Below are 26,140 nucleotides of genomic sequence, written 5' to 3'. Positions count from 1 at the left end.
GGCCCCCGGCTCTGCTGCACTGCAGGCAGATGAAAGATGGCTCAGCCGCACCCAGGGAGCTGGGCAAGGGGCAGGGAAGTGCCAAGGCCACAGCAAGTGGTGCCTCAAAGGTGGTGCTGGATTGCACTGAGACCAATCCATCCACCTCTGTAGGACAGCCTTGGTGCTGACCACCTTTCTCCTCTATCCAGCCCAGCCCAGTACCCTATACGTACCACAGCACATACAGGGCAGCAGGCCAGCACTGCTGCAGAGCAAAGCCCCGGCCAGCCCTGTAGCCTTTCCTGCAGACTTTGTCCCTTTACACATGAGGGGAGCAGGAATTTCAACCCTTGGTGAGTGTCACAGGTTCGCTGGTGCCCCAGCCCCCTGCACTGCAGAGCGAGGACTGAGCCAGGGGGCACAGAGGTATGGGGCAGAGATGGATTCATCTGCACAGCCAGACAGAGATGGATTCATCTCTACAGCCCAACAGCCCTGCCCTGCTTGTGCCAAGGTGCTTCCATTTCTAGGATGCTCGCCCACTTGCAGCCAGTTATGTGAGTTGCTCATGGGATGCCCAGAGAACCTCAAGCCCTTGCATCTCCCCCAGACCCCTTACCTGCTGTGCCTGCACTGGTTGGGTGCCGCCAGTCGGGCGCACACTCTGCTCCCTCCTATTAATACCTGCCTGTGATCTTTGAGACACCGCTCCCTCCCTTCCTGTCCTCCCTCCCACCCTGCCAAGGAGCTGCTAGATTCCTGGGAAACCAGCACCCCCCTGTCACTGGGACTCCTGGGGGTGCTGTTGTAGTCCCACCACGTACCAGAGCAAAAACTGTGGTCTGGCACAGTGATGCCTGCAGCCCCTGACTGGGGCACCCGGGGTACTTTCCATGCACTGCAGCCCCTGTTTACCTGCTGGAAATGGGTGTGCTGTGCCCTGTGGACTGCCCCACTTTTCCCCAGCGTGCATAGACCTGGCCGTTATCTTGTTCCAAAGTTCCCTGTCAGGCACCATCGAACACTTTCACACCTTCCTACGCTGCAACGCTATCTGCTATTGCCGTTATTTCTGGAGTATTTCCAAGCCATACCTGGCCCAGATGCACAGTGACATGGCAGTAGAAATGCAGCCAGCCATGGGTTGGGCTAGCTGGTCCCCACGCCATGCAGTGTGAAGCCACAGGTAGGGCACAGCAGGTGCTGAGGAGTCCTGGTGACTCTTTGTGGTGGGACAGGGCCACACTCTCCAGGGTCAAAGTAGCCTGTTCCCATCCCATTCCATAGGCAGGGAATCAGCCCATGGCAATCCCATGTTCAGCCTGACCTAGTCACCGTGGCCATCGCACGCAGACTGCTCATCCAGCTTTCAGCAGCAGCACCAAATACATCCCCTCAATCTCTGCAGCATCCCCACAGCAGCTCTCAGTTCCTGCTTGCCTGTCATCTCCCCACTGATTATCTGCTCACCTGGCACTAAATAGGAGGCTGTCACAGGGCTCATCTAGTAGCAACTGATAGCACCAGATACCATTTACTGCCTGCTTATCACTCCTTCTTTACTCCAGCTGCTGTCCCCTGCCTGACGCTGGCATACCCAGCCCATGGCCACTGGGCCACTTGATCGTAGCCCTGCCACCCAAGCGCTCCCAGCAGCTCTCCCTCACCAGCCTGGTCCCTAGGTCCATTAGCATGGCAGGCCCCAAGGGCTGCCAGCAGGCACCACCCAGGGAACGGGAATGATGGCAGCCCCTGGGACTCAGGCTCATCCCCCAATAGAGGACGCAGGGGAGGGACAGTGCTGGCTGATAGCAACGCTTGCTCTGAGTGCTGTGGGTCAATACTGCCCTTTGCTCACCTGCTCTTTTCCCTCCATCAGTAAGAAAGGGAGGGACAGAGGAAAATAGGATCACTACACTCCCTGTAGCCTCACCCAGGCTGCTGGACATAAGTGCTGGCCGCTGCCACTCCCCTACAGCCCAGAGCCAAGGGCACTGCAGCAGCTGACTCCATTTTGGTATGAGCCGCCTTGAAGCCCGTTCCATGAAGCCCCTCACCCAGGACTGGAGACCTCCTCCAACCCAAGGGATGGTGGTGAGCTCCCACCACGTCATGGGTGCAAGGACAGAAAACGGAGCCCAGTGCCATTCATAGACTTTTATTTCCAAATCTGGCGCTTCCATGATACACTTTTACACAGCCAGGGAAGGAGCGTGGGTATCTCCCTGCCCACAGGATCAGGATACGGAGACAGAACAAAAAGACCCAAAACAACAACCAAAATCAAATTCCCAAAGGAACAAACCCAAACCCAAGGAGGGTGCTCCCAGAGCCCAGGCAACAGCACCGCATGGGGACCGAGCTATCACCCTGCAGGCTGGCCTGCTCCCTGCTTGGCCCTGCACCACAGGCACAGCCACCCCAATGCCATCAGCTCCACTGTGTCTTATTTATTTTTTGGCACTTGTCTCTTGCTCTCCGTTTGGCACTAGCAGGCTGCAGTCCCCTCGCCCAAGCTGGAGAGAAATGTGTAAACAAGCGGTCCCGTAGGGCGTGTAAACATGTCAGTGGGGAGATGGGCCTGCGGAGCCACTTGGCTCCACACTGGGAGCAGGCCCAAGGCCTTCCCCAACCCGAGACCTTGGCCTGCCCAGGCAGAGCCCCAGAGGATGGCAGCACAAATCCTCCTGTGTAAACATCCCGGGCTGTGAGGCATGGCGGTGGGGTGGCAGTAAGGCAGTGAGCACCATGGCCCTGGTGGCACCCAGGGACAGCTGAGCAGGGGCATGGCCTCTCCGGGTGGGCCATGGGGAATGTGTCAGCCCCCCGAGCCAGGGGCCCCGCTCCGAGTGTAGGCACAGAGAGCCAGCTGGTGAGGGGATGGTGGGGGCCCTGGCTTAGCAGAGAAGTGTGCAGAGCAGCCTAAATTTACAGAGAGGGCAAAGTGCCATTTGTCTCTGTCTCCTGAAATCCAGGCTGCTCAGAGTGGGGGTTCTCTGCTGGCAGGGCCTGCATGGACAGAGCCTGCAGGGAACCAGCCAGAAACAACTTCTGCAGGCAATGCCAGACCAAAAGACCAGAGACTTCTTGTTCCTGCAGATGCTCATTGGCTGCTGGGCACGAGAACAGCCCTGGCCTACTGCTGAGCCACTCCAAACAGGGCCAGGGCCACCCAGCTCTAGTCGCTGGAGCCCTCATGCTTGCCCTCCCTCATGGACAGGGGCAGCCCCAGACCAGAGAGGGCTGAGGAGGCGGCACTGCAGGGCCAGCACAGCTGCAGGGCGCTGAGGGACAAAGGACAGCAGGAGGACTCCGCTGAGACACATGGGGAGCTGTGCAGTGGGAGCAGCAGCCCGGCTAGGCGCTCACTGCCTGTCTCAGGGAGGGGACTGAGTGAAGCTGACAAAGCCACGAGGCCTGCTTAGCACTGTCCCTCCAGTCATGTAGTCCCTGGCACCTTAGGGAAGCCAGAGAAGGGCTGTTGGCAGACAGACACTCCAGGTCCTGGGAACAGACCTTCCGCAAAAATAACCATAGAAATTTCTCTTCTCTCTGATTACAAAGATACAAAAAGGTAGAAAACCCTCCTCCACCCCCATGTCCTGGGCTCCATTTCTGTCCCCCTGCCCCTGCTCCACACACACACACGCACACACACACACACACACACACACACACACACATCCTCTGTAGAAACGGGTTGCAAAGGAAGAGTTCAGCCCCAGGGGTCTCAATGCCACTCTCCCCTGAGTGGGCTCCTGCTATACCTCTCACACTGGGCAGGTAAAGGGAGCAGAGCAGGAGAGAGCCGGAGGCTCTGGAGGTGGGTGGTGGGGTGCCGGCCCCTTGGCCCAGGGGACAGGGAAGGCAGAGTTGGTTTTTGGGCCTCTGACCACCATCAGTTCTGCCCCTGCCCCTGGGGATGCCAAACCTTGTCTGGCAGTGTCTGGCTAGGCGAACGGCCCTGCCTCTTCTCTCTCTCTTCTGGATGTCTTCAGCCCCTCAGGAATGGCCCTCGTTTCTCATTATTCTTCTCGGAGAAAAGAAAAGCAGCATTAAGACACAGCACCTCCCCTGGGCTCCAGCTGCGCTCCCTACTGCCTCCCAGCTACCCCAGATGGGGATAGAAACACATGCTACTGCATCCAAGTCCCTGAGTTCAGGGAAGAGGAAAGAGGGAAAGGAACAGGGATGGATGGCAGCAGTACCAGTGGGGTACATGGCCCTCCCCTCCAAGCTGAACCCAAGGGATGAAGCCAGGCAGACAGACAATGCCCAAGACCTGGCCAAGAAGGGGATGCACTTACTCTGAGTCTGGCGACAATTCCGAAATGCTGTGGGAGGTGCTGGAGTGAGGCGTTGAGGGGCACATTGCAGAGGGCATCGAGGTTTGCATGGCAGAAGGGTTGGCAGTGGTCTGGGGGCCCGAAGGGGTGCTGGAAGATTGCACCGAGGACAGGACGGAGGTGTTAAAAGAAGCAAGGATGGAAGATAGGATATCTAACTGTTCAGTGGAAGGATGTCGGCTGGGGATGGCCTCCAGGTTCTCTCTAGAAGGCTGCCTCCTAGAGAGTGGTTCCAGGCTTTCCCTAGACAGCTGTCTCCTAGAGAGACTCCCCAGATTCTCCTGTGAGGGCTGCCTGCTAGGCACTGTACCCAGAGGCTCTCGGGAATTAGATTTTCTGGAGAGAAAGTCCAGCTGCTCTCTTGAAGTTTGTCTCGATGATGCTAGCTGGTCCCTTGAAGGTTGTCTTCTAGAAAGCAAATCCAATTGTTCTCGAGAAGTATCTCGACTTGGCAATCTGTCTATGCGGTCTCTGGACCCTTGCCTACTTGGCAATGTATTTAGCCACTCTCTTGAGACCTCTCTTACCAGCCCACAGTCTAGCTGTTCTCTTGACCCAAATCTGCAGGGTAAAGTTTCAAGGCGGTCTCTGGAGCCCTGCCTCCGGGGCAGCGTGTTCCCATGATCTCTTTGATTGGGCCTAGGAGCAAGTAGATCCAAGTTTTCCCTCGACCCATGTCTGCTGGAGAGATTTTCTAGGTGTTCGGTAGACCCGTGCCGGCTGGGGATAGTGTCCAGCTCCTCCCTGGACCCATGCCGACTGGGCACCGTTTCCAAACACTCCCTCGAGTTGTTCCTGCTCAGCTGCTCCCGGGACATCTGTCTCCTCATCAGCATGTCAAGCTGTTCCCGCGATGAGTACCGGCTGGCTGGCTGTGACAGGCTGCCCGCCCCGGAGTAGATCCTGCCATAGGAGGCAGCGGGGACAGCCCTGTGACCCAGCGTGGAGGTCTTGTACCAGGACAGCTCGTTGGTCATCCTGCCGACAGACGGCAAGCCCTGCAGAGCCGGAGGGTACTGGAGGCGGTTCTTCAAAATCCCTATGTCAGACAGAAAGGAAGTCACATCTTTGCAGAGCAGTGAAAACAGCATGAGAACTGTAGGAGATAAACTGTAGCTCCCCAGGCACATGACAAAATAGGCAATGCTGAGCCTTCGAGGCCACATCCACTGAGGATAGGCCAGGCTGCCCTCAGGCTGTTACCTTTTCTCTGCCGTTGGGTCTGGGTGAGGGAGTTCTCATCCCCACTGGTCAAGGCCAGGTCCGGCTGATTGTTGTTGGCCGCGTCCTTGTTGATGTCAAACCCCAGTTTCCGCTCAGAGCCCCACTTCTGCAGGGAGCAGGGGTGAACCTCACACTCGCCCAAAGCTGGCCAGTACGACATGAGGTCGTTCCCATCCACGTCTGGTGAAGGACACACCACCGGGGAAGAGGGAGAGAATTCTTCTGTGAGGGGTAACAAAGCCATGGCAAGGCCTTTCCCCCATGCCACCCCAAGGTACAGGAGACCCCTGCCAGAGCCCACGGAACTTGCCTTTGGGAGCGGTGTTTGTGGGGTTGGTGAGGAGGCGCTCGCTGTGTGCTGCACGCTTGAACTGGCGGGGGAAGCGGCCCCGCAGGCGCACGTTCTCCTCGCTCTCTGATGATGGGATGGAGAGGCTGCGCTCCTCGTCCAGAGACAGGTCGCTGTCTGAGTCCGAGTCCTGGTCTGTACGCACATGGTGTGTGTTGGGGTGACATTTGGAAAGAGAGCAGGTGAGGCTTTTCAGTGCAAATGGGAAGGACAATTCTTGCCTCCTTCGTTTTCAGCTCCCTGGAGACTAGTTATGCCCTTTCCCATCTGTCCAGGAGGAGGCTGTGCTAAGTGACACAGCTGCTGACTCTTATTTGTAGCCTATTTGGGAGTCACAGCCAAACACTAGTGGGAGGACATAGCCATGCAGTCGCAGCCTACACAGGGAACGATTTAAGCCAGAGCTAATTTGGGATACCTTGGGTTAGACCCAAACCCAGGTGCTTACCTCCCCCAGCATCACGGTGGAACATAGCCACGTCGATGTCTGTGGGGCCAGCGTGACCCAGCAGGCTGTGATCAAGGGCTGAGCCCTGACGTGCCGTCACGTTGTCTCTGAAAGACACAGGGTCCAAGTGGTGACACCGGCACGAGCCCTCAGCTCTGCACGGTGCTCCTGGCATCCTGCACCGCTGCCTACCTGAGGTATCCCCGCTGACTGGAGTGGGTGCGGGCAGAGCGCACGCTGCTCACCGATGAGATGGTGGAGGCCCCCAGGGTGATACGGATGAGCCCACTCTCCTCGAATAGCGCCGTGTTGTTGTAGGTACTGGGGCCCTGATGAAGCAGGGAGAGAGGCATGGACTCTTAAGGAGGCGCAGCCCAGGAGAGGACCTTCCCTCCCACACCTCAGTAAAGAAGGGACGTCTCCTCATCTCCCAGCAAGCAGCTAGTCCCCAGCTCTCCAGGTGCCCACCTACCTGCGTGCTCCGAGCAGCCTCCTCGCTCTGCCCCTTCTTGCCAATGCAGGCCAGCTTCCAGGCCTCCTGCACCTCCTCATTCAGCACACAGAAGAGAACCAGCACAGCCAGACCCTGCAGGGAGAGAAGCTGTGAGCATGACACCTGCAGGGAGAGCCCCTCACAGCAGGTTGGCACTCCCTGCAGCAGGGACAGGAGGGATTAGTGGCGACGGCTATCAGCACAAGCCTCCAGGCTAGTGGTCAGGGGAGAGGAAGGAAGGGCCAAGGTGTCCCTTGAGGCAGGCAGTGCCCAAGGAGTGGCTGTCAGGACTCCCTGCAGCACCATCAGCCCTATGTAGGTATCCTCAGCAAGGAGCCTTAGGGAATCCAGGTGCCAACCTCCTCCCCAGTAGCAGCACACAGGGCCTGGAGCAGCCAGCAGGGTCAGTACCCGGGTGCTCCGCATCCCTTGCACCCCTGTCTAAGGTGCTTACAGTCTCTGCAAAGCCCCCCCCGCAGCCCTCAGGCTGGTTATGGGGGCACAGAAAGCACCTTTGCCCCACAAGCCTGCCCTGGCGGAGGCTGGGCAATTACCTGGAGGCTGCAGAGGACAGTGTAGAGGTAGTGGAAAGCCAGGACACTGTTGTTGACAGCCAAGAGGCCAAAGAGCCAGGTAGCGCTAATAACTAGAAGCAGAACAAAGGAGCTCCGTAACGTCATGCTGGAGGGAGAGAGAGACAGACAGGCACACACACACCCAGAGGTTAGCACATGTTGTTAAGCTACAGTTTAGTGCTTGCAGAGATCCAGAGGGGAAGGTCTCCTCTTGCCCAGCCCTTCATTCTGCCCCACTGCAGCGCTGCAGGCACATCTCAGCACAGCACTGCTGCTCCCTCCTGATTGCAGGCCCTTCCCTTCTGGAGTACACATGGCAAACACAGGGCCCAAATGACACGGGTCATTTGGAGCCACAGAGAGAAGCTGAGCCAAGCTCCAGGAGGAGGGTGAGCAGGGAAAGGCTTCAGAAGGAGCATTTAGGAGAAGCAGATGCAGGTGCTGAGAGCCAACATAAGTAGATGTGAGGGCTGGCTGTGAGGGCAGGCGGGGAAGAGGGACAGGTTGGCAGGACAGCATGGAGATAGGGAAGTTTAGGAACAGTTAACACAGCCACCAGGTGGGAGAGGAGAGCGGCTGCAAGGCTGACACTGATGCACTGAGCAGCACTCTGCAATGGTGGAAGAGGGAGGAATGATGTCTGAAAATGCTGAAAACCATGAGCCACAGGAGCTCTGCTGGGAATTTGGCCACTAATACTCACAGAACCGATTTCTTCTTGGTCTCCTTTTGGCCTGGGGAACAGGACATCTTGGCCACAAGCAGGAACATCACCCCATTCATCTGAAAGCGTTGGCACTGGTTAGAAGCTGTGCCAAGGGCTGGTTCTAACCTGATATCCCCAGTGCAGAGTGTAAGCAGATTCCAGGTCCACCAGGCCCATGTGAAGTTCCCCTCCTTGCCCCTTCACACCCCAGCCCTGGCCTCCCCCAGGTTTGGCTGGTGCCAGGAGGGACAGAAAGGGGCTCTAACAGAGGGTGGAGTACAGAGAAGGGGGCAGGCAGTGGGCAGCCAGGGAAGGGGCAAGTGCCCGTGGTGCAGAGAAGGGAGGCAGGAGAGGGCTGTGGGTGAAACAGGACAGGGTTTTACCACAATGACGACAGTAATGGGGCCTGCAAAACTCCAGACCAGCTTATCATGAATGGAAATCCAGCAGAAGTCAGGGTTCCCGTAGCCTTCAGGATCCAGGCCTACAGCAAGCCCTGGGGAAAGAAAGGAGAGGCCAGCTCCAGACCTAGCAGATCCTCCATCCCTACTGAGTGAGCTATACACACACTGAGGGATCAGTTGTCCCCAAAAGGCAAGACAACAGCCTGTGATACATGTCTCCAGCTGGACAACACAGCTCTCCTCACCACCCACACCCCCTCTTCTAGTTCCACACAAACAACCCAAATGGGTGGCTGTGGTCTCACACCCCACCAGGGTGACAGCAGGGGCTCACGAGGCTGCTGAGAACTGGTGTTTTTGGCATGGCCATGGGACAAGCAGCTCCTACCGGTGATGATGGCAGGCACTCCCCAGCCGATGGCATAGTAGAAACGCATGGCCCCGAAGTTGACATTGCGGGCTTCGGTCTGCATGCGGTAGATGTGGAGGCCCTGGACGAAGAGCCAGGCGAAGGTGGAAAGGAAGAAGCAGTGAAGGAGGATGGCAATCACAGTGCAAAGAAACTGGGGAGACAAAAGCTATTCAGAGATAGTCCTGCCATGCCAACACTAACTGCACCAGCTACACCTCCCCCCCATCCCCATAGTGTGCAGCCCACAGACCTGGTTTTCAGTGCGGTTGATGCCCAGGAGGAAGAGGAGCTCAGAGAAGAAGAGGGTGACCGATATGTTGGAGTGAATGCCACGCGTGTTGGACTTGAGGCCTTTGAGGCAGGTCAGAAAGGAGAAGGTCAGCAGCAGGGCCACCAGGGAGAGAGACACCAAGGAATAGGTGACAATTGCCAGTGTCTCCAGGTCACCTTCTAGTTGCTGCAGCAGCAGAGAAACAAAGGCAAAAGGCAGCGTTATGGGCAGACACAGGAAGCTCTCAAACTCAATTTGTGCCCCACACAACCTGTTGCTGCTCATTCTGGTGGCTAACAAACGCCCACTACTGCCCACAGCCCTGCAGGCTGAGGTTACCTCTCGGTGTGAGCTGTCCATCAGAACCCCAAAGGTGCCAAACTGGGAGCACTGGCAGTGGACGTGCGTGGTGTTTCGGTACACAAGCTCACAATCCCTGGCTGTCCAGAAGCCCGATGGGTTGGTCCTGTGGCCACCAAAAAGCAGAGAGTATTCAGGGGAGAAGGCAGTGTGGTGTATGTGGAGGGAACTGCAGACAGCCCATTGGCAAGGCTTTTCTACCAGCACTCTCATGGCTGAAATACCAGAATCAGAGCCCTGCTGGGACTCTATTGTGCCCTCCCAGCAGGAACTAATTCCCTGTGAGAGGGTGGAAACCCCTACATCTCAATGTTGCCCACTCACATGGCCTGCCACAGCCCAGGAGAGTCTGGGAACTAGAAGCTGCCTGTGGAAAGCAACTCAGAGCAAGCATCTTGTGGGACAGAACTGGGCCCAGCCATGTTCAACTCACGGGCTGGAGTGGTTCCACTGGACACAGAGAGGTTTGCTCCTGTTGGCCGTCTCCAGCAGGCGAAATTCCAGCACGAGAGGGGTGTCCAGAGGCCCACGCAGGAAGGTGTGATTGCTGAACACAGACACACTCACAATGGGGGAGTTCATCACGGGATTCCTGGGGAGCCTGTGAGGAGCAACAAAGCTCTACTACCACCGTGCCTGGGGGCTACAGCACACCCTGGGGTGTCCCAAGGCCCTGTGCTGACATCTCGGAAGGAACAGCTCTACCCAACCCACACTAAGGGGTCAGGAAACGTGGAACATAGCAATGTCATGGCAGGGAACAGGCAGAGCATTGTAGGAACACCAGGCTGGGAACCGAACTGTGGCTATGGCACAGACTCTATGGCTGCCAGAATCCAGCCAGCCTCTTTCCACCACTGCTCATGGAGGATGAAGAGCAGGAGGACGTACCTGACACTGCGGCGATCCACCTGGTAGCGTGCAGGGAGCAGCCCCCCCAGCGTGCGGTACATGATGAGGATGATGACAGTAAGAGCAGGCTCGGGCTCTGGCAGTGCCTGCCTTGGAGAGGAGCTCTCCACGGTGTAGTTCTCTTCACCCCCAGCCACCGTGGGCACTGCCATGGGGACAGCTGAGGCACAGAAGGGGATGGTAAGAACAGGCAAGGCTGGCACACAACATTCCCCAAGTGATGCTCACCTTCAGCTTTTAGAGGGCTCAGCACTGACAGCGGCAGCACAACGTGGGTGTGGGGGTCCCAGGCAGGCTGGCCGCGGAAGAGGCTGCTGTGGTAGCGAGGGTAGCGCCGGCGGATGTGTGAGTGGTTCTCCATGCGGTCAATGCTCAGCACTGCAGAGGAATGAGGGAGTGAGGGGCAGCTCTAGGACAGCCATCTGGAGAGCATACACTCCAGGTGGGTGATGCAGGCAAAGGGACTGCAGGAGCCACAGGGAAAGGTCTCCTGTGTTTGCGCATGATGTTAGATCCAAGCACCCACAGTGCTCCTTCCCAGTCCTTGCCCTGTCATAGGGGTTCAGCCCTCTAGAGCAGGGCGATGGAGGCGTGCTCTGCATCACTCCAGCCAGGCCCCAGCGCCAGTCGGCTCCTACTCACTGATGTTGGGGGTGACGACGCCGACAGGGTTGAGGTAGGTGAGTTTCATGTTGCTGGCCAGTGTGCCTGAGTAGTCCCGCAGCTGCTCCATCAGGCTGGCGCTGCCGTGCTCACTGTGTGGCAGCATGGCCCAGTGCTCCCGGTTCTCAGGCGCCAGCACAGAGCTGCCCGCACGCAACAGGTTCTGTGTGGGAGAGACAACAGAGCCTTGGGACATAGCCTAACCACTCACGGGCTGCTAGCACTGTGCCCTCTACCCAGTCTGCTGCACAAGCATGGTAGTTTCCCTCATGATGGACACCCACGTCAACGCTCATCAGCAAGCATCCTGCAGAGACATCTTCTCTGCATCCCTGCATTAGGGACTAAGACCCCTCTTTTGCCTTCCCTTCCCCACACTGAGCAAACCAGGTGCTCTTTGCCTTTCCTCATCCCCCTCGTGCTCCAGCCTTGGCCATGCAGGTGGCCTCCAGTGGTCTCACCCCTGTGGGTCAATGCCTGTACAGTACTGAGGAGCCCAGAGCTCCTGAAGCAGTCTTGTGATATCTTCAGTCCCTAAACAGACCCAGGTGTTCAACAGAGAAGAGCAGCACCAGAGGGCACTCTGATTTAAGGGAAGCTCTCACCTCATTGAAGTGGGCATCCTGCGTGGCAGTCAGGCCAAAGCCGCGCTGCCGGCTTTCAAAGGCCATCAGGCGGGACAGCAGGCGGTAGGTGATGTGCACATCGTTGCCAAAGTAGTGGTCCATGTGGTCTGTCACGGCTCGGAGACGGTGGGCCAACTTCTTGGCTTCAATCGTGTTGAGCTCAGTCTCATTTCTCTCCAAGCCCTCCAGCTGCCAGTGGGGAGAAAGGAGAGGATTAACTCATCAGCAGGTTCCTCCCTGGAGGGCACCACAGCTCCAAGGGACCGGAGTGCTGGGTGCTGCAAGTCCCACTGCAAGGCCCTCTCCTACACTAACAGCACATGGAGAGCTGAGCTCCCAGCTGTGAGCTCTAGTTCCTACAGCTCCTGCCTCATCAGGGCTGCAGAACCAAAGTGGGGATTACCAGCATGGAGAGCTCCTTGAAGGCAGGTGAAGTACAGTTGAAGAGATCTGGCTCCAGCCAGCCCTTCTCCTCATCACAGTGTCTGACAGCTGCACCTGAAACCAGGAGGAAGAGCAAATCAGAAGGTGCAGGACTTGTAGCTCCCCCGCTGCAACCCCCAGCAGAACTCTCTGCACCAGTTAACCCCAAAGAGCAGCAGTGGGGGAGGGTCTGGAGCAGCAACAGGCAGCAACGGGGAGGGTCTGGAGCACCCCAGAGCCATCCTCCTGCTGTGCAGCAGTGCAACTGTTCCACGCTTGGTCTGCATCTCCTCTGTGAGCTGCTGCCATGAGCTGCGTTCCAAGCATGGGTTACACCCTCCAGCACAGAACAGGACCATGCCGGTGCCTGCACCTCACCTGCCAGTTGGGTAAGCAGGACCTTGTGCTGAGCTTGTGCATCAGTTTTGCTCTCGCGCTCTCACACCAAGCAGCTCCCCCTTCTTCCAGCCCACAACTTCCCCTCCCAGCCTAAGCAAGCAGGTGCCCGCCAGGACAGCCAGCATGTGTCCCAGCCAGGAAGCAGAGCACAGCAGCCTCCTGTGCCACCCAGAGCCCATGCGGCAGGACAGTGGGTAGCAGGGACTGCGTGCAGCTGCAGCCAGCTCGGTGCTGTTAGTGTGCTGGGAGCAGGGAAGCGGCGTGTAGGAGCAGTGAGGCCAGGCAAAGCATTGGGGAGACACTTGGCAGCTCCAGAAGCAGCAGGGAAAGTGCAGGGGTGTGCAGGGTGCCAGGCAGGGAGCAGGGAAGGAAAGCCACGTGGCGCAGCCCTGACAGCAGGGAGGGAAGGAGGTGGGAACAACCTTACCTGCACCCCTCAAACCTGAGCACGGATGGCGAGAGAATCGGGGAGAGAAGCGACAACAGTTAGGAGCCGAACCTGCCTCTTCCCGGGGCGAACGGCTGGAGAAGGACAGGGTTTGTATTGTCCCCTGGGGCTCGCGCTGCCCTGCAGTCCCACACACCCTGCTCACATCTCTGCTGTCACCAGGATGGCCTTCTCCAAGCGGGGCCGTGACTTCCACCCAAGACACTCACCGAGTGGCACGCCGTGCCCTGCTCCCTGCACAGCGCTCAGAGGGGGCCCAGCAGCGCAGCACAGTGTGCCCAGCTGTAGTGCTGGGCCTGACCCCAGCCTGGCTGAAACCGAGAGGTGGCAGAGAGAAGCTGGGGATGAAGACTGGGTGATGGCACCAGCCCTACAGGGGCTTCCAGCCCTGCACCAGCCCCTTCTGCTCGCCCTCAGCTTGGTGCATTCTTCTCCATTTTCCACCTCCCAGCCCTCCAGACAAGCTAAAAGGGACTGAGACAGCTCGGGTTGATACTGCTGGGGCTGCAACAGCTCCTGCACAACAGCGAGATTCTCCCCACCCCATGGCATCCCTCACTCACCCAAGGAGCCTTTGGGACACAGCACCACGGCTGAGAAGCCAAACTTGGTCTGAGGCCACCACACGCCTGCTTTCAGGCTTTTGGGACATCCATCATAGAGCACTGCAGAGACAAGCACCCAAAGGGCCGGTCACGGCGGGCAGCTCACACCAAGCCCCATGGTGCCGGTGCCGTGCCACCCCCCCAACTCACCCTCACAGCCGCCGGGTGTCACCTCGGCGAAGGGGCTGTCACAGCTGTTGCACTGGCGGCCAATGACCCCGGGCCTGCAGTGGCACCGGCCGGTCTCCTTGTCACAGGAGCGCGAGGAGGAGCCCACAGGGTAGCAGTCACAAGGCAGGCAGGTGTCACTGCCTTTGGGGCGGTAGTGGAAGTCCTGCAGGGAGATGGGGACAGCCATTAGACAGCTTGTGGGGACAGCATGTGCCTGAGGAGTAATGTGAGTTGGGAGCAGAGAAGGGCTGTGGTCTCCTCTCTGGGGTGCCTATCAGGGACTCATCACAGAGATGCTTGTTTGCAAGCATCCTACTGTCCCTCCTGTCACCTTGCAGGAGGGCCACAGACAAGAAGTGAGCAAGGAACCAGCACAGAAAGCAGCATCTGAGCAGCTGCCAGCCTCAAGGAACAGCATCAAAGACAAAGAGGGCTCCAGGGATGCAGGTGAGCCATGGCCCCATGGGCACAGCTGCCCCTCACCTTGCAGTGGCACTGCCCGTTGGTTTTATTGCAGTCAGGGTCAAAGCCCTTGCTCACATCACAGTTGCATGGCCCACAGGAGGGGTTCCCCCACCAGCCCTTCGGACACTGCTGGTCCATCCTAGGAGAGAAGCACCTCCACTGTTATACCAACCCAATCTCCTGGGCCTTCTCCACCCACCAGCCCAGCTGCCCAGCAGCTTCAAGGAGCGTGGTTGGCAGCAAGGTATTATACAGCTGGGATGGGAGAGCAGCACAGAGCCAGGCACTGGAGGCCATGGCCCTGCTGTGTGCCAAATATCTCACCTGTGCTCACAGTACTGCCCAAAAAAGTTCCCTCCACACTCGCACACGTAGCCCAGGGGCGAGCCCGGCTTGCGGCGACACACTGACTTGTTCTTGCAGGGGTTGAGGTGACACGCATCCACACATTCACCTCCGTAGTACCCTGAGGTGTGGACAAAGAGCACCAAGTGAAGAAAGCACCTTTCCTCAGGAGGGGTCAGAGCACCCCAGAGTGGATCTGGGGAGGCTCAGAAGGGATTCTGCTCTCCTCCAAAGCTAATGCATGTCTGGTAGGGATTTCTAGGCACACCGCTTGCCCAAGGGAAGGGCAGGCTGTGGGAGTCACAGGACAGAGAAGTCACGTAGTGAGAAGAGCAACGGGGTAGCAGAGTGATACACACACTACCTGGCTGGCAGACACAGGAGTAACTCTGCCACTCGTCCTTGCAGACGCTATTGGCCGGGCAGGGGCTGGAGTCGCAGGGGCTGGGCACACTGCAGCCAGCCTCCACCCGCAGGGCATGGCTGGGCTTGGGCAGCACAGTCCCAGTGATGCTGTCACCCAGTCGCACCCCCTGAAACATAGGGGGAAAGTCAAAGGGAAGAGCCAGGAAAGATACACAGCACTTCAGTCTGCCTGCCCCCTACGAGCCTCAGGGCTGGCACCCTTCCCATCGTCCTTGCTACACTGATTAAAGGCTGCCCCACAGCACCTCCGACTCCCAAATGCTCAGAGGGAGCACATCCCCAGCAGGACAGACACTGGCAGCAGCTGCCAGCCTGCGTTTCCACCTCCCTCTACAACAGACCCACTGGACAAGGAAGGCTCAAAGCAGTAGACTCACCTGTATGCAGCCCCTCAGCCCGTTCTGCACCTCGCCAGAGCCCAGGACTCCCCCCACATGCAGGTGTTTCACCTTCAGGCCATGCAGTTCATTTCCAACAACCACTGTGTCCTGCAGAATGTATGGAGGGGTAACATGGCACAACTGCCATCATCCCTGCTCCTTCTGAGGGTGCAGGCAAAGCTTCCCCCACGGTTCTTATCCTAGTGCCAGCACGCACCTGGTAGAGCCCAAAATCCAGCATGATGGTGATGACGTAGCGCGAGTCCCGCCCGCTGCGGACATCCTGCAGCTCCAACTGGAGGTCGTGCCATCGCCCGTCGTTCAGCTGCAGCTGGTCCAGCACAAGGCTGGTGCTGCGCCCCGAGCCCCGGCTCACCATGAAGGAGAGCAGGCCCCCAGCCAGCTGCAGAGAGGGGACAGCAATGGCAGCAGTGAGCAAGGTCCTGACCCACACTGGCTGCCTCCAGCCAACCTTCCCTGAGCGCTCTGAGCACAGGGAGGGAAATCCAGTCCTCTGCGTGGCCATACCTGGCAGAGCAGGGTGGTGTACTGGCCAGCATGGGCCTGCAGAAGCACCCCGTCCATCTGGCGGGTCCGAAACGCCAGCCCCAAGTACCACGGCACTGAGATCTTCATGTCCGTCTTGAAGTCCCAGCTCAGGACACTGTTGCCCTGGAAATAGTGGGCATGGTGCATGGCTGGAAAGGAAAGTGGAGATGAGAAGGGATGGAGACCACCCGCTTCTGCCTTGGGCCTTTCCTCATGCAACTCCATTTTCCAAGCCCTGGTGAGTCTAGCGCAGCACATGCAGGGATGACAGAGCCAGCTCATCTCACCTGAACCCCCCCTGCTGTGCTGCGTGCACCCCCTGCACATGCCCAGCAGCTCACTCACCATGGCGGCAGTCCTTGCCCCCAAAGCCCACAGGACAGAGGCAGGAATAGGTCCCCCAGCTGACCGAGCAGGTGCCGCCGTTCTTGCAGGGGCTGGAGTCGCAGAAGCTGTGTTTGGCGTGGCAGCCTGAAGGTACCCAAGTCACCCACATCAGCTTCAACCCACTTGTCACCTCCCTCCAGCCCGCAGGGCAGGTGCTGCTGGCACCCAGTCCTTCCCCACTGCCGGTGCAGGGAGATCTGGGGCTGCTCCCAGGGCAGGGGCGAGCAGAGGCATCGGTACCTGCAGTGGTTCCGTTGTTGGCAATGTAGGAGGCCATGTCGATGCGTTTGTTGTCAATGTACAGGTCTCTCATGCATCCCACAAAGTCCCGGTGAGAGACGGGGAAGTTTTCCGGCAGGTTGGGGACTCCTCCGAGGAGCAAGGGACCCGTGAGGTCCAAGGACCTGCAAGGAGAAAAGCCCTGTGACCTCCAGCTGGCCAGGTGAGGGGCTGGGAAGCTGACATCCAGAGGTGACACCTGGAGCCACTGCTGTCCCAGGTGTGAAGGACGGGCTCCACCGGGGACACAGGTGCCCTGCTCCTGTCCCCACCGCAGCAGCACCCCAGTGAGCAACTCACTTCTTGGAGCTAGTCTGCACTCCTTCTGCAGCACACGAGTAGTTCCCAATCTCACTGCCAAACTGCAGGGCCACAGAGGCATCACATTCATCCACTGTCAGGATGGCCACCTTGTCCTTGGAGGGGCCCTGCACCACTCCCAGAGTGCTGACCTTGGGCTGAAAGCAAAAGTACAGTGTCATCAGCACATGTCCCCCCAGATCCAAACACCCCACGGCTCACCCTACAGTGAGAGAAGGGCAGGGGGCCTGGCACTGCCACACTGGGCGCAGGAGAGCCCAGAGACACCTCATCGAGCACAGCAAGCGTTGTGAGGTGGGTACAGGTGGCCTTGTGGGGACACAGCCCCGGCGCACAGTGGGACAGCAGAGCATAGTACCTTGTTGTAATAGCGGAGCTGCAGTGTGTGCCACTGCCCATCACTCACACCCCCGGGCAGGTACGGGCTCACCACCGTGCTGGACTCCCCTGCAAGGACAGGTATAAATGCTGCAGGAAGCCGGACATGCAGTGGTGATGTGATCAATAGGACAACCAACAACTGCCCAAGAGAGTCCTCATCTCCAAACTGATCGGTGGCCAGGCAGGAGGTGAAGCTCCAGGTGACCACCAGCAGCAGGAACCCTCCTTTTTGCAGCTCCCACAGCCCAAATCCCACAGCAGGCGGGGCCAAGCCTACCTGTGGAGTACTTCAGCTGGACCTGCCCCTGGATGATCTCCACTGCCAAGAAGTCGTGCCGCTCATTTAGGCGCCCGTTGTACAGCAGGAGGCCACCGGGCTCCACCGTGCTAAACCTGGGCAGGGAATGAGTGGGAACACTGGATGTGTGCAGGGAGCACGCAGCAGCACCCAGCACGGAGAAGGGGCAAGGGGACACGAGGTCCAGAGGGCCACCAGCGGAGGAGGGAGAGAACTCACGAGAGGGAGAGAGTGAGGTGGAAGCGTTGGCGAAGGCCCCGGAACATGACAAAGGAGCGGGGTGGGAAGGAGCGCGTGGACAGCTCACAGAAGGGTGTCTCGAAGCCGCCTGCTGGGCACTGGCAGCGGAAGCCCCCATCGGAGCCGTTGGTGCAGGTGCCCCCGTTGCGGCACACACCGGGCTGGCAGCGCCCCGAGCGGCTGTCCACCTCGCAGTTCTCACCTGTGGGATAGAGAATGGGGAGTGTGGGATGTCTGCCCTCAGCTGCACTTCACCCATGGCACCAGGAGCTCCCTAACCCTGCGGGTTGCACATGGGCCAAGTGCAGAGGAATCCAGCTGGGTGAAGACACCGACCATCTTGCACCTTACTCAGCTCCAGTGGAGGGCTGGGAACTTCTCCCCCCTTCCTCAGTGCCCACAGCCAAACTCAGGGCCAGCCCACCAGATTTACCTGGCCTCTCTTTAGCAGGCTCTGCTCACCCAAAGGCCCTGGCGAGGCTGATCTTACAGCAGTGCAGGAACCAATTGCTCAGCCCTACGCTCCAGGCCCGGTCCCCATTGCTTGCCAACATGCGAGGAGGAGGATGCGGAGACAGCATGAAGTGACAGAGAAACGAGCTCATTAACCCTTCTGCTAATGGCTGTTCACGCTTCAAATGCCAGGGGTTAATTACCACTGACTCCGCTTATCTCACCAGGAGCCGAGCAGCTCCGAGGCAGCCATCTGCTGCCGCGCTCAACTGCCTCCCCAGTAGCCACAGGCCACCTTCTCTCGCCCCATGCTGACACTGGCTGGGCGCAGGTCTCCATGGCCTGGTGGGGCCTAGCGTGGCAGCGAGGCACTGGAGGGGGAATCCCAGGGGCCAGGACTGGATCCTGCTCAGTGGGACAGCAGGGCCTCCCTGTCCATGATCACTGGGGAGGCTGATGCAGCAGCTTCCCACCACGCTAACGTGGCACTGGCTTAAAACTGTGCTTTGAATGTTTCTGGAGCCCACGGGAGGGGGACAGTTGGGAGCCCCAGACCAGCACTCACCGCTGAAGTGCTGGCGGCACACACAGGTGTAGCCGCCCTCCTTGCGCGTGCAGGTCCCTCCATGCAGGCAGGGGTTGGAATAGCACAGGTTGATCTCTGTCTCACAGTAGTCGCCGGTGAAGCCCTGCGGGCAGCGGCACCTCAGGCCGGTGATGGGGTGGATGGGGCGGAACAGAGTGGACGGGGAGGCGATGAAGGGTGCAGAGCTGTCGAACTTGAGGACGGAGATGCACTTCATGTAGTTCTGGCAGGGCTCCCGCAGGCAGACATTATCATCAAAGGGCAGCACCTCCAGCATGGAGGCTCCCGTCAGCGCCATGCGTTTCATGTACAGCTGCTCCTGCAGCTCCTCTGAGCTGAAGTAGTGCCCGCCCCGCGGCGCCAGGGCTGAGAAGCTGACGTTGAGCACCATGCCGCCCACGTCTGTGTCATTTTGGATGTTGAAGATGAAGACGTCCTCCTTGGGCGTCGCAAGCACGGTGGCCACCCCTTCCAGGAAGGTGGCCAGCAGCGGGGAGAGGAAGCGCTCCTGCCACATGTTCTCCAGGCGCACTGTGATGCTGTTGGCCAGCATGTCCTCTGTGATGATGATCACCCGCAGGACACACTGGGCTGTCACGCTGTGGATGCCGTCTGTGGGATGGAATAGAGACATGTTGCAGGTCTCCTCCCCCCTGGCCCAGTGCAGCCCCCAAAGGCCTGAATCCTTGGCTAAGAAACCTTGAAGTTGGAGCCCAAGGAGTTTTCCGGGTGCCACCTGCCCCAGACTCTCCACTGAGATAATTCCCAGGTTCCCTCCCCATCCTGGATCTGGGCAGCAAACTGAGCTCTCACAAGGATGCTGCTGAGCAGCAGGCAGAAGGCAGCCCCAGCAGGAGGTTGGACAAACACTGGAGCCAGTGCCAGCACCCGGGGTGCTTCACTCCCACACTGCCCCCCTCTGCGCTGCCCTTACCCACACTCACTTCCTGCCATCTCTTTCCTCACTCCTCCCGGGCCTCCGAGGCTTTTGTGCTGGTCTCCCTGCTTCCACTTTCTCACCATCTGCTCCACATTCCTTCTTCTCCATGCCCATCTCCGGTTTGTTTAATTCTCTTTCTTCTTTATTTCCCTTGGAAACCATCTCCCCGCCTCTTGGGGCCCCACACCACGTTAGCCACCTCCAAGGCAGCACACTGCGCCCACCTTCGTGGCCCCAGAAACATCTACTGAGGCCCACCAGGAACCCCACCAACCTGGCAAAATGCAGCAACCCATCTCCCAGGCCATTCACACCATCCCAACACGATCAGCCCCACACATCAGCAGCGATCTCCCACTCCACATTCAACTAGCCCCAAACCCAGTGTTTCTTTGGAAACCCTGCTCTCCATCATCACCACCACCCCGAGACACCATTTGCACCAGCATTTCTCAGCAGGGACACCTTCTATAAGGTTCAGCCCTCACCCCGCACCCAAGGCCACCTCCTTGTCAGCTCCATGCAATGGGAAGCAGATGGTTGGAAGAATGACCCTCTGCAAATGAAAGCAGAAAAAAAAGAAAAAGAAAAAAAAAAGAAAGCTACCAAAAGAAAACCCAAAGCTGGCTGGAGGCACTGACCCCCATGGGAAGTATTTTAATCACGGATGCTCAGCCTTCCTGATTAAATCCTGTGGCTGGAGAGCTGGTGCCTGGTGAATATTCATGCAGCAGCATGAGGAGCCCGAAAACACGCCTGCAGGGTGAGGAGAAGGGCCTGAGGCTCTGACCCCAGTGCTGAGCAGGGCTGGGTCAGCACAGCTGCACTTCCCAGAATGACACCTAGCAGCTCCAAAAGCAGCACAGCCAGGGCCAGACCCCATCCCTCCTGTCCCCCTCAGTGCTTCCAGGCCTCTGGTGCAGCACCCACCCCAAGGACTTTGGGGTTCCATCACCAACAGGGAGCACTCTGGCCTTCAGCAACTCCTCCATCCCTACAGTCTAGGAGGCCACTGGAGGCCACTGCGTGAGTCCAATTGCCAGGTCTGGCTGCCATCAGCATGGCATGGCCAAGCCTCACTGGGCACAACAGGGCTGGACTTCTGTGCAGGCAGGGAGAGAAGGGAACGTGAGGGACCTTTCCTGAGGCCAGCAGGACGAACACAACAGCCTCAGTGACCACCACAGAGGATAGCAGCCCTGTCACATCAGCAGCTGAGGAGCCACAAAACACCCCCTGATGGAGAGGTCAGGGAAGGAGGGGATGGCAGTGATGGAGAGGAGGAAGTGCATATCCCTCACCACTTCCTAAGGGGCTTTTGCAGAACTCTCAGCATTCTGATGCTGCTTTGCCAGATTAAGAGATCTCAGAAGTAAATCGTAATTCCTGACACAGCACTGACTATGAATGTCGTTCTCTCGGCATCAGTAAAGACAGGGACTGAAGTATAATAACCAAGAGGACGCCAGACCCACCCCCTAACCAGGAACGGAAATCCATGTTTCCCACCCCAAGCCTTGGTCAGCTTCACCATGTGCAAGGGACCTAAGAGGGGAGGAGGCTCCTGAGACAGCTCCTTAGGAGAGAAGAGATACAAGCTGCGAGAGGCAAAGGCAGCCCTGGGACTCGTGCCTGACTTGAAAAGAACGCTGAGCTGCTCAGACCCAGGGATGACAGCTGCTCGGGGGCCAGCTGCCATTTCTGCCACACACAGGTGCCCACGTGGCTGTGCGGAGCTGTCCGTGGTGCTGAGCCCGGTGGGTCCTCCAGAAACGCGCCGGTTTGCGGTGGCTCCCCTGCCCCTGTGCGCATCCCGAAGCGCAGAGGCACCCAGCTACCTGCTCTTGTTGCCTTCCCTCAAGAGGAAGGGGCTGGGCTGGGGCAGACAATGCAGCCCTGGAGCTGCACGGCCACAGCACTGGGGGCAGACAGGGCTGCCACTGGGAGGCTGAACAATGAAGAAGGGAGAACCAAGCCAACCCTCCGCAGCTCTGTCAGAGCCAACAAAGGCCTGCTTCCCACTGCCTTGCTGTCCCACCCCCCCCCACAGCACAGCTCTTCCCCCTCCAACCTCCCCCTCGCCAGCGCACCTCTCCCATTCTCCCATCCTGCTAGAAGATGACGACACACTAATTGCAGGGGCCCTCTTGCTGCCAGGCGGCTCAGCACAGGACTTTGCAATGTGATTTTCTCCTGCCTTTGTGAGGGGTTAAGTGTGCAAGGAGGCAGGGCTTGCAGAAACACAGTGGGAAAGAAGCTGAAAAGGTCAAAACCAGCCCCCACCTCCAGCAACCAGCATGTGTGTGGGGGGGGGGGCAGCCAGCCCTGCAGCTACAATTAGTCCCTAAAGAGACTAATTCCACCGATGGGCTGGAGCTGGCCATGCCCTGAACAGGTCTGCTAGAGCCATCACTCTGTCTTTTGAAAGGAATTTTCCTCCTGCTGAATAAGCTGGATAGAGAGGGGGCGGGAAGGGTGTCAGCTGGTAGTCAGGGGAGAATTGTAATTTAAGGCATGGTTCCCAGGCGTGCTCTGTGATTCAGTGTTTGGGCCCTGCAAAGAGGGCTCCTGCCCTCCCTTCCCCAGAGCTGCTCCTTGCTTCAGCACTGGATGGATGGATGGATGCCTCCATTTCAGATTATGCATCCACAAGCAAAGAAAGGCTTGCAGTGCCGGCAAAGCTCAGGCAGCTCCACTCACAGACACTGCCTCACACTCAGACAAGCCCTGGGTTCATCTTTGCCCAATCCCCAGATTGGCTGGAGGTGACCGTTCTGCTTCCCCTAACCACTCCAGGGAGCTACCACAAGCACCTGCATTTGGATACTCCTGCAACACAATGTGAGTTTTAAACACCTCTCTCCAAAGTCTGTTATGGTCATTATCTGCAATACAAGCTGATTTCAGAACAGAGACCCCAAAATTTAGAAGCCACAGCCATTGATAAGTGCTGTGGCCAGAACCCAGACCTGAACTGTTTGCTTAATGGTACCCTCCAGCTGTCCAGCCCATCCCTCTCCAGCGCAGCTAGGAAATGCATCCACTCCTGGCAGGGAGAACTCGCTTGGGGCTCAGAGCAAAGTGGCCAGCTCAGCCACCCCAGGAACGTGCTGTTTGCTTGGCCAGCACCCCACAGCACACACCACTGCTTCGCTGGTGACAGCACCTCCAAAGGTGTCTCACTGGCAGCTACATGAGATCCTCACAGCTGAGTAACGATGCTTTGTTCTCTCACACCACCAGTGATCTCAGCCCCTTTGCAAAACACTCTCCCACACCATGCCCGCCTTTCCATGATTCTCACACCCTCCAGGATTTCCTGATTTCAAGTAACTCCCCATGCCCTGTCCCAGCCCCCACAGATGCAGAATGGGCTGCCATGCAAAGGGGGACTGTGCAAAGCCCCCCAGGGGGTAACACCCCAAATCATGCATTTTAAGGTTTTCACACCTACCTGTGACAGTCACCAGCATGGAAGCCACGAGTGGACGGTTGTTGTCCAGCTTACGGCTCAGCCTCAGCTCCCCACTTGACTGATTTACAATCAACAAGTGCAGTTCATTTCCCCGTTCAAAGGTGTAGAAAAGGCGGTCGGACACATCTGGATCATACGCTGGGACCTTCCCTATGACCCCAGAGGGAAAGGTATTGGATTTATTGGACACATAGTTATTGAATAGTATCTGGAAGTTCTTGAGAACAGGGCTGTTGTCATTCTGGTCAATGAGTTTGATGTGTACCGTGGCTCTGCTGACCAAAGGGGCAGAGGTGGCCTGCACTACAATCACATACTCCGGTTTTGTCTCATAATCCAGGTCTATCAAGGCCGTGAGCTCCCCAGAAAAAATGTCCATCTGGAATATCTCGGGGATGTTCCCTTCCACAATCTGGTACATTATCTGGGCGTTGGGTCCCTCATCTGGGTCAATGGCTGTGATTTGAGCCACGACAGAGCCTACAATGCTGTTCTCCTTTACCAAGACCTCAAACTCTTCAGCTGGAAAGACAGGGGCATTGTCATTCACATCCTGAATGGTCACTTGAATATGGACAGGAGTTCGCTGAGCAGGGATGCCCCTGTCCACAGCATACGCAGTCAACTCATAGACTGGGACACTCTCCCGGTCCAGCCTGCGGACAGTGCGAATGATCCCCGAGGTGGGCTCTATGGTGAAGTCTCCATCCCCATCCTCCCCGTTCTGGAAGGTGTACTGCACTCGCCCGTTGGTGTGGGCATCCCGGTCGGTGGCAGAGATCTGGAGCACACTGGTGAAAGGAGGTGCATCCTCAGAGATCATGCCCTGGTAATGAGTGCTGACGAACTGGGGTGCATTATCATTAACATCATTCACCATGATTTCAACGTAGGTAGTGTCTGCTTTCTGGGGGATCCCGTTGTCCTTGGCTGTGATAGCCAACGTGTAGGTGACTTGGTCCTCATAATCCAGTCCTGCCTGGAGAGTGATGGCCCCAGAGTCTGGATCGATGCGAAACTGAGGGACGTTGTCTTCTAGATAGTATGTAATGCGGGCATTTTCCCCCACGTCATCATCTGTGGCACTGATCACCACCACAGTGCTGCCCACGGGCCGGTCCTCATTGATGCTCACAGAGTAGTGTGCGCTCTGGAATACTGGCCTGTGCGTGTTGGCATCGGTGATGTTGATGTGCACATGACAGTTGTCACGCAGCGTGCGGTCAGAGGCCGTCACAGTGAGCACGTAGCGCCGCTCCTGCTTGTAGTCCAGCGGCAGGGACAGAGTGATGATCCCCACTCCTCCCTGCGTGCTGATAGCAAAGCGGTTCCGTGTGTTGCCTCCTGTGATCTGGTAGGTGATGGCGCTGTTCACATCCCGATCAATCGCTGTGACGCTGAGGACGCTGGTCCCCACGGCTGCATCCTCATTCAGGCGAATGAAGTACTCCTTCTGGGTGAACTCGGGGCGATTGTCGTTGACATCCATGACTGTGATGGTGACACTGGCAGAGGCAGACAACGACGGAGAGCCGTGATCACGAGCCTCCACCCCAAAAAAATAGTGCTCTACCAACTCCCGGTCCAAGGGCCCGCTGACTGTGATCCACCCCGTGGCACTGTTCACCACGAAGGGTGTGTCAGCCGAGACCCCCGTCAGCTTGTACTCCAGACGTGCATTCTCGCCATAGTCCGCGTCCACAGCCTGGATGTGGATGACGGAATGGCCGAGAGGCGCATTCTCTAGGACGGAGATTTGGAAAGGGGTGCTGACAAAAATGGGGGCATGGTCGTTGATGTCCACCACCTGGATGCTGGCCATGCCGGTGTTGTTGGAGAGAGGCGGGCGCCCCGCGTCCTGTGCCCGGATCCTTAAGGCATACTCACGCTCCACCTCAAAATCCAGTGGGGCCACCACCTGGATCTCCCCAGTGACGCTGTCGATAGAGAACTGGCCCCGGCTGTTCCCACTGATGATGTTGTAGTGGACGAGCGCGTTGTTGTCCTTGTCCAAATCAGTGGCAGTGACACGCAGGATTTCAGTGTGCGGCCGTATGTCCTCCCTCACTTGGACGATGTAGCGCTTCTCGCTGAACTGCGGCGTGTTGTCGTTCTCATCGAGCACCGTGATGTACACCTTGACGGTGGCTGAGCGAGGCCCCGGCTCCCTGCCCTGATCGTTGGCTTCCACCACCAAGGAGTATCTCTCCATCTTCTCCCTGTCCACCGGCCCGCTGGTGGTGATGAGCCCGGAGCGCGGGTCGATCTCGAAGACGGCGTGGGCCGCCCTCTCGTTGACGAAGCGGTAGCGGATGTTGGCGTTGGGTGGCGAGTCGACGTCGGTGGCGCGCAGCTGCAAGATGGGGTAGCCCTCCTCCACGTTCTCCCGGATGGTCTCCCGGTACTCGCTCTGCTCGAACACCGGGTCGTGGTCGTTGCGGTCGGCCACGGCGATGGCCACCATGGTGGTGGCGGACAGCCGGGGCGCCCCGTGGTCGGCGGCCGTCACTCGGAAGTAGTGCAGCTCCATGCTCTCGCGGTCGAGGGCCTGGGTGGTGGTGATGAGCCCGGCGTGAGGGTCGATGCTGAAGAGCTCCAGCGAGCGGCTGTTCATCAGCGCGTCCATGGAGTACACCAGCCGCCCCGCCTCGCCCCCGTCGGGGTCCTGCGCCGCCACCGCCACCACGGCCGTGCCCGCGGGCTGGTTCTCGGCCACCTCCGCCTGGTAGTTGTACTGCGGGAACAGCGGGTGCCGGTTGGGGGCCGCCCGCCGCCTCCTCCACGGCCTCGGCGGGGCG

At 58.4% G+C, this 26,140-nt stretch overlaps 1 protein-coding gene across 1 annotated transcript; it reads right to left on the bottom strand.

Moving 5' to 3' along the window:
* On the bottom strand, positions 2,125–26,133 carry CELSR3 (cadherin EGF LAG seven-pass G-type receptor 3). Its single transcript, XM_021409414.1, has 35 exons — positions 23,322–26,133; positions 18,907–19,539; positions 17,868–18,090; positions 17,628–17,743; positions 17,328–17,416; positions 16,949–17,106; positions 16,610–16,773; positions 16,328–16,453; positions 15,962–16,131; positions 15,651–15,836; positions 15,431–15,541; positions 14,992–15,160; positions 14,607–14,748; positions 14,301–14,421; positions 13,797–13,980; positions 13,605–13,706; positions 12,175–12,269; positions 11,751–11,960; positions 11,125–11,308; positions 10,711–10,860; positions 10,462–10,642; positions 10,004–10,171; positions 9,550–9,676; positions 9,190–9,396; positions 8,916–9,090; positions 8,507–8,619; positions 8,121–8,200; positions 7,397–7,523; positions 6,822–6,935; positions 6,542–6,678; positions 6,350–6,456; positions 5,863–6,036; positions 5,532–5,732; positions 4,290–5,367; positions 2,125–4,012 (listed from the first exon to the last, which is right to left on the bottom strand). The coding sequence occupies exons 1-35, from the start codon at positions 25,966–25,968 to the stop codon at positions 3,985–3,987; spliced, it is 8,997 nt and encodes a 2,998-aa protein (XP_021265089.1). The 5' UTR covers positions 25,969–26,133; the 3' UTR covers positions 2,125–3,984.

The sequence above is a fragment of the Numida meleagris genome, chromosome 11, assembly GCF_002078875.1.
Source record: "Numida meleagris isolate 19003 breed g44 Domestic line chromosome 11, NumMel1.0, whole genome shotgun sequence".
In the NCBI taxonomy this organism is placed as follows: domain Eukaryota; kingdom Metazoa; phylum Chordata; class Aves; order Galliformes; family Numididae; genus Numida; species Numida meleagris.
This window is presented reverse-complemented; position numbering and strand designations above follow the sequence as displayed.